Source organism: Hydra vulgaris, chromosome 11 (genome assembly GCF_038396675.1).
Source record: "Hydra vulgaris chromosome 11, alternate assembly HydraT2T_AEP".
Lineage (NCBI taxonomy): Eukaryota > Metazoa > Cnidaria > Hydrozoa > Anthoathecata > Hydridae > Hydra > Hydra vulgaris.
The window spans coordinates 17,059,429-17,067,751 of NC_088930.1; the positions used below are offsets into that span (position 1 = coordinate 17,059,429).

The window sequence follows — 8,323 nt, forward strand, 5'->3', positions numbered from 1 at the left end:
GTAAAAAATATGTAAACTTTGATCTTTTATATTGCATTAATGCGTCATATGACAAACCTAAAATAAAAATTGAAACAGATAAGTAGACATAAAAGAAAAACAAAACAAAACAAAAAAAAAGCTGGAATACAATTTACTTGCTTTTCGGTAGCCTGTTGTCATACTTAAACTGCTGTCATGATACAACTTGTCGGTGTTGTTTTATGACGTTATTTCACGATGGCTTTTAGTAAACTTTAGTTAAATTTAAAAGACATTACAATAGATTTAAAATATTTTAATTCAAAAGCAAAAAAACAAATGCTTCAAGGAGCCAAACTATAAACATTAAAGATAAAAAATCAAATAGATATAAATAAATTGCATTTGTATAGCTAAATAGTCTTGGCTTATAGTAAATTTTAAAAGCAATGTTTTCAATAAATTAAACTACCAATTAATAATTTTTAACAAATAGAATGTAGCATCATATTATGATGATTGGGTAGTGAATCAATTTAACTATATTTAAGTTTAATTGGTGAAAAGCATATAAACTTTCAATTAAATAAGACAAAAACAAACCAAATATACAACAGTATATTATAAAAAATTACAAATTAATTTACAACCTTTTGGTTGCTGTTTTTTCTTCGGTGTCTCCCAACACCCCGGTATGGATGAGCCCTCAATTTGAAAGATGGCTCATCCATACCGCCATTGAGATGTTTATCAATTTTGAAAAACAAACTATTAAATGCTCTAGTTCTTGAACATGCAACATATAGTTGACCATGAGAGAACCCAACTCTATACCCCAACTCTATCAAATGTTTGACCTTGACTTTTATTAATTGTCATTGAATAAGCCAATCTGACAGGAAACTGACGACGTTTCAGAACAAAAGGTAAATTAGAATCCGATGAAGCCAACCGAATTCGAGGAACAAAAACCCGTTTACCACCGGAAACACCTGTCAAAACCGCTGCATCAATATAATTATTTTGAAGAGCACAAACTTTCATTCGAGTACCATTGCATAGCCCAGCTTTGAGATCTAAATTTCTAAGTAGCATAATTACACAACCAATTTTCAATTTTAAACAATGAGGTGGCATACCTGAAGGAGTTAAGCTGTTCAAAAACTCAACAGGAAAGCTATCTCTTTCATTAAGGTCATCAGTATTAATTTGATCAGCACTTAAATAAATTTTGACCTCACCCGGCAAGCATTCAAGCACTTCTTCATTGATTGATAATGATCAACATCAGTTGGTGTTAAAATCACGCGTTTACAATAATCATTTTGATCGGCATCTCAAAAAATCTTTTCAACAATCGATTCATTTTCTCTAATAATGCACTAATTTGGTATTTCAATGCATCCTTTAAAAGGATCCTCCTCTTTGACAGTTATAGTTCCATTCCCAAGTTTTAGTAGCCATTGGGAAAATTCACCTTTCCCATTTTGCACTCTCATATTTTCAGTTAACGCAAACTTCTGCACCCATTGCCAATGCAAAGAACATTTTATACACGATTCTACTATTTCAGCTGGTTGTCCTCTTTTCATAACAGGCAGAATTTGCCTGAAGTCACCACCAAAAAGAATGATTTTTCCTCCGAACGGAAAGTTGTTTTTGCAAATATCTTTTAACAACCTATCAATTGCATTTAAGGCATGTTTAGGTATCATGGATGTTTCATCAAGCAGGAACAAACTAACCTAATATCATCCATTTAAACTTCACTTTTAATTGAAAGTAGTAATAAAAAATCTTAAACGAATCCTGAAGATTGCGATCTTTCCTATATAATTTTTTTCTACTCTAAATAGCACACACAAATATTTTTTATATATAATAGACTGTCATTTAAAATAAATTATACAATAATCTTATGACTTTAAAATATATATATATATATATATATATATATATATATATATATATATATATATATATATATATATATATATATATATATATATATATATATATATCAGCTAGGAGATGTTTGAAAAAATATTAGCTTAGAAAATAATAATAAAAAAAATTATTAAAAACATGCAATTCTAATAATAAACATACTGCTAACAAAGAAAAGTTAAAAAAAAAACGTGGTAAACCTTTGTTGCAAACTTAAAAATTATTTCTTCAAAAAAAAAATTAGTAAACGTTTTTTTCAAAAATTCACAAAACTTTACAATATTTTGTTCTTCTATACCCACATTAATAAGGTGGAAAAATATGTTATCTGCGCCAGTTTTTTATGAATAAAAGTTGTTAAGGAGAAATTGTTGCCAGCTTCAATTGTGAATGTAAATGAATCATACAGTTTTATCATTACGATAATTAATTATCGTAAAAGAAGCGTGCCAAAATATTCTCGCTCAAGTATTTTTTTTCGGGGCCCCGCCTTCGGTATTGTGCTAACAATGAACTGAGGGATTATTTTTTGTACTAGTTTTTAGCACTTGCGCAGTATTTTCTAACATTTTGATTAGTACTTTGCCTAAGTAGGATGGCCAACAATTGGTTAGCGAATACTGGCGCAGAACTTCGCCTGTTGTAAGTAAAGGCGTAACACAAAAATTTCCGATCGGGTTGTACTCTCGTCAATAAAAAGCGCACAAATTTTATTTATTCTAGGTGTCGTAATGATATTACCTCATTCGCTTTTAAAGGATTGTTTTTTAATTTACGGGTAACTTTTTAATTAAATTGAAGTAAAATCCCTTCCCCATCCTTATAAAAGCTAATATTTGATTCAGGGTTGTTTTCTAAAAGAATATTTTTGTTTAATAGAAAAGCTTTTTATTTATGTCATTATCATTGAATTTCTAAATAAAAGACTGCTACCTTTTAGATGCAATTTTATAACCAAATTATAAGGAAGCCCAATGACTTCTTTATTATTTCACTAAACATTTTCAAATGTTATCTTTTGACTGTACTGCTTGAATACAATCAGTCACTTATTTCACTGAAACATTAGTATAAATAATTAACCCCTTACTCCCTCTCCTCAAGGCCTGGAAGGCCGCTAGAATCGATGGGGTAATTTAATTCTGACTATATTCCTCTATCACCTCTAAAACTCTGAAACAAGAACCTTAACAAACAAGGTCACAGCATTGAGAAAGAGGTTGAGTGCGGTACTCAAAAAGAAGAATCATGTATTTATATTTTTTTTATGCTGACAATAAGATCGTTAAAGTCAAAATAATTAATCGCAATAACAAACTTGAAATTAATTTAAAGTTAGAGGAATTTGAAAAAACAAAAAACAAAAACAGCGTAAAAAAACAAAGCTCTAGGTATAATCAGCATTTTACCATTACCGTTGTAAGTGAACATGGATTTTTAGGCCTCATGAACAACATTAAAGCAAATTATTAACTAAAAATTATTAAAAAATTATTAACCAATAATATTAACTAATCTTAAAAGTACAATGTGGTGTCCATTTGGAGTCAATTGTTTCTTTTTTTAGGATTTTTATTTACATTGATGATCTTAATAAACCTCCACAAATTTTAATTGTATAATATTTGCAGATGATACAATACCGTTTTGTTAATCTATCTCTATCAACGAACTTTTGATAGAGACTTCACCAACTCCAAAAAACTTAAAACTGTTGTGCTAATAAGTTATGATTAAACGCACAAAAAAATTTAAATAAATTTTATTTTTAAAGCAAGCAAAAAATACACTTCCATCAATTCTACTCTCAATAAGTATTGATGACAAAAAATTGAAAGAACCTAAACAATTAAAATTTTTGATGTGTGTATTTGACTTTAGTTGTGTCGTTATCTTAGTCAACTGCAATAAAATAATAACTATATAGCTAGCTAAAACGCTGTAGAGTGTGTTCACAAAACAGTTTTTTAGCGATATCAACTACCAATAGATTTTTTGCGATATCAACTACCCATAAATTTTTAGCGATATCAACTACCTACATATTTATTATAATTATCATAATTATCATAAATATGACGATATAAGATTTATAGCTATTTTTTAAAAAGCTCAGTGGCGTCGCTAGTAGGTGCGGGCCGCACTGGGTGACACCATTACAACGTGACTCAAGAGGGGTGACACCGAAATCAATAGAAAGGAAATTTTTTTTCCAAATAACAACACTGGGTGACACCAAACTCAGCGACGCCGCTGCTAGTACCTAACTATTTCTTAGCTAGTCGGTAGTTGAATTCACATCGATTTAAATGTTATCACACTTTGGCCAGGAACTCTGTTATTAAATTAAATCGGTGTCAACATTTGCTTTGCAAATTTATTTACATCCACTTATGAAACAACCAGATCCAACTTGTCTAATTTTTTAGCATAAAGTACATACAAACAAACGAATTGAATGAAAACATCGCGTTTTATCTTCACCAAATGACAAAATAAAAGTTAATGAATGCGCTAGGAGAAATAACAGTTGAGTGGTCCTTTTTTTTTAGAAAAACGTAAAGATGTGTGTCCTTATAGGGTAGCATCAATGAGGTCAATGATTAAAAACTATTAATGTTGTAAACCGCCTAGTGTCAAAAATTCTAGTGTTTTCCAAAATGCGATCACAATTTAATATCTTTATAATTCCAAATGTGTTTTTAATTTAAAATGCATCAAGATCATGTGTTATATATATATGGTAGTTACATCCAATTATTCACGAGTTAAATTGAAGATTATGTCCAGAGTTGTTAACAAGGCCAAAGTAGCGAGGCCTAGGCCAAGGCTAAGATTATACGTTACAAGGCCAAGGCCAAGACCAAGAGTAAGAGTTTTAAGGTCAAGGCCAAGAATAAGAGTTTCAAGGCTAAGGCTTACACAAACATTTTCAAGACCAAAGAGTTTTGCCTCACGTTAATGCCAAATATTAACAAAACTATAAGTAGCAAGTGCTGTGACAATAAAACCACATGTTGTAAAACTAGATCATGTTTATGCGTAAAACTCAACGAAGTCAATAGGAAAATATAATTGTAGATATATATGAAAGCCGAAAACAAAAATACTCAGAAATAAAGAATGAAAACTTTTAATTTTTAAACTTTATGGAATATTTTTTGAAGGCCAAGTCCAAAAAAATAATTACCAAAGTCAAAATTTTCCAAAAAGACCGAGACCAAGGCCAAGGGCTAACAACTCTGATTATGTCACATTTAGTGGCATAACTATGTAGACCAAATTTTGTGTGCCACATTGATCATTGATATATATATCAGCAATCAACTCTTTGTTATTTTCACTTTTTCTAATAAGTTAGGCACACTCTGGATACTTGTAGGCTGCATATATCTCTCATGCTAGGTTTGCAGTTTTTATGTTGGTTACCACTACCATCTAATAAACAATAATTTGTATTTATTAAAACTATTGCTTTGATTATATTCATTTGTTAACTTAACAACACGATATATCATATCTACATTATGCAGTCATCAGAGATAAGACATAATGGGTCGGATTTGGAGACTTCAACTTCGTAATAAACTAGCGTTTTATATTTTGTTGTTATAATTTTGATCCAGGCAAACACTTTGTATTTTAAAAAACTTTCGGAAAAATCACAAAAGACAATAAAGTCATTATTACATAACTTATTTTTTAGTTTTATCAAAGAAACAGCTTCACATTTTGTCATGTGAGAATTAAGACTTTAACAAAAAAGTATTTTAAAGTTATTTCTTAAAGAATGCATAAAAATATTTACGGTCGTAGTTCGATTTACTTTTTTAAGGGTTTGCTCTGGGCAGTGATGCAATGGCGGAGTCTGGAGTCCTGAGTCCCTGTTTTTTCCCGGAGTCCGGAGTCTTGCCCGTAACAAATCTTTTAGTATTTTTTAGCCAAACTTACGTAACTTGAAACTAGTTAAAGCACGAACACATTGAATAATGTTGCGTATGGCAATCCCTCCGGCATATAAATTATTAAAAAAATCTGCATCGTTTTTATGCTAAGCATCGCCTATAGCAGCCATTTCTTTTAAGGATTATAAGAGGCGAATCACAGCATATGCTATTCACAATATTTTGTTGTACACTGATAGCTAGTTGCCAAATCATGCTTGGGCTAGGGTTGCCTTGTCCTGGTTTTTTCTTAGGAGAACACATATAGAATTCTAATTTTAGTTTAGCGCATCGCTTTTCTACGTAAAAAATAGGACAACAACCTTAGGGACATAAATTTACACTCTTAAACTTACTGCAGCCATGATGCACTTGTTTGAGTTCTGGCTCAGAATCAAGAAGTCTGAGGTTTAACGCCTGGTTTAATTCTAAAGTAAGAGAAAGTATTTTTCTAAATCGGTTTTTAATTATACTATTTAAACAATTAGATATGGTTTTACTGATCAAAAAGCTTTTAAAGTTTTTTTTAAAACAGTTAGAAAGTATCATTTTACAAGTGTAGCAATTAAGTCTATTGAATATGTCTTGAGCACGTCGTCAGAATAAAATTCGTAATATTTGAGTCGCTGTAATTTATCATCTAAATTAAATAAAAACACACAACGATATTTTGGTTTAAATACGCGTTTAGTTTACAAGTTATTATAATAGCGATTTTAATAACAATTTTTTGTGGGTTATGTAACTAATTATGTAATTTTGGGAAGGGTATAAATTAGGAGAAGACCGATGCGCGGAAAAACCAGTTGAGCGCGTTAATCGAACTCGGGATTTTTCGCTTACCAGGCTCTAGTTAACAAGCTAACAAGTTCTTTGAATAAAACATAAAAATACCTTCAACCCAAATAAAAAAGAACTTCGCAAGCCCCTGGTTCTAGGATATTTTCAATCCCAGAACAACCCATTCATAAGTAATTTACCAAACTATTGAGACTTAAAACCTTTTTGATTTTAAAGTTTTCAAATATGTCAATAGTTTTCACATATGCTTGATGTATATAGTTTTCGCATATGTTTGTGACAAACTTCTTTATTTTTTAAACCAATAGAACAACTTTTTTATCATTTAATATTGTTACTTTAATTTTTAATTTTGAAAAAAACGATTAGTAATTAGAGTAAAACCGCGTCGAACACTTATCAATAAAAATTAAATAACTTTTTTATTTTTCGTTTTTTTTTTTATTTTTTATTTTTTTTATTAGATAGGTAATAAAAAACTACGAAAGATACTATAAATATATGTTGAAAAAAAAAAAAAAAAAAATTATCAAAAATATTAAATGTTAAGAAATAAAAATTGTGCGGTTTTCGGCGATATTCTGTTAAAACCACTCACTTGAAAAAACATTGAAATTTTTAAATTCTAGCTTTTTTTTTATTTTTATTTTTAACTCAACTTATAGTTAGGAAACTATATTAAAGTTTTTACATCTTTTGCAACAAAAAAATTTAGTTCCAACTACATATTTCTTTGATAAACATGTTTCTTTGCACAACCGTTCCCGACACATCGAATTTTCGCATTGCAACATTTCTGTGTGTAACTGTACTCTACACTTTTTATATTTTGCAACTTTTAATCATTTGGCTGCTACTTTTAATCATTTGGCTACTTGTTCTTCATTATTGTTTTGCTGAGGTTGTTCAGCATTGTTATGCTCAGGCATTTGAGTACTTGGCATAAAGAGCTCACGCTTTGCGTTAAGTTTAGCAACTTTCACGGCTTCCTTTGTTGTTTTTTCTTCATCTTTTTGTTTAAGGAAATCAATCATATTTTCTTTGGTAATACATTTTCTCCCAAGTTTTTACATGTTGCACTGCTTCAATTTTTTAACATGCGGTTAATTTCTTGCTTGAAAAAAATGCTTCAACTCTATATCGATACTGTTTTTGCAACGCTCAACACATGCTTGATATCTATCAAAACTTGAAGCTGGTGTAGTTGAGAAAGGTGGTAATTGGTATGTAGTTAGAGTAGGTGCTGCGGTGATTGCTAAAGTTGATGAAGGTAGATTAAAGGTTTGTGTGATTGTTAACACCTTATGATTTATGTTGTTTTTATTAAGTGGAAATAAGCCACTGGAAAGAAATTATTACAATTTGTAATAATTTCTTTCCATGCATGTTAGACATGACAATAGACATCTCTATCCAATGGTTGTAGAACATGTGAAGATTGCTCTGGTAAACAAATAAAGATTATATTGTGTTTTTTGCATTGCAATATCGCTTCTAAAGCTATGTGAGTTGTATGCCCATCTAATACAAAAGTATAAATACCACCAATTTGCTCAGCTTCGGGTATAAATACTTCTCATAGTCATTCAATAAACGTATTGTGATACATCCAACCTGATTTTGAAATTGAATATTTTGTGCCACTGGACCACCTTTTGCCCAAGACAAAA

General features: G+C 30.2%; 1 protein-coding gene across 1 annotated transcript; it reads right to left on the reverse strand.

Moving 5' to 3' along the window:
* Positions 1–789: 789 nt before the first annotated feature.
* On the reverse strand, positions 790–7,687 carry LOC136086886 (ATP-dependent DNA helicase pif1-like). The gene is made up of 3 exons (XM_065809383.1): positions 7,529–7,687; positions 1,345–1,706; positions 790–1,180 (listed from the first exon to the last, which is right to left on the reverse strand). The coding sequence occupies exons 1-3, from the start codon at positions 7,685–7,687 to the stop codon at positions 790–792; spliced, it is 912 nt and encodes a 303-aa protein (XP_065665455.1).
* Positions 7,688–8,323: the final 636 nt, after the last annotated feature.

Excerpts from the sequence above, each read along its gene's own strand:
- LOC136086886 (XM_065809383.1), bottom strand. The coding sequence starts at position 7,687 with ATGATTGATTTCCTTAAACAAAAAGATGAAGAAAAAACAACAAAGGAA. Across the intron at positions 1,707-7,528 it reads AAAACAATAATGAAGAACAA|GTTAGTTTGTTCCTGCTTGA; the intron begins GTAGCCAAATGA and ends GGATGATATTAG. Across the intron at positions 1,181-1,344 it reads TGCATTGAAATACCAAATTA|TGCTGATCAAATTAATACTG; the intron begins GTGCATTATTAG and ends AATTTATTTAAG.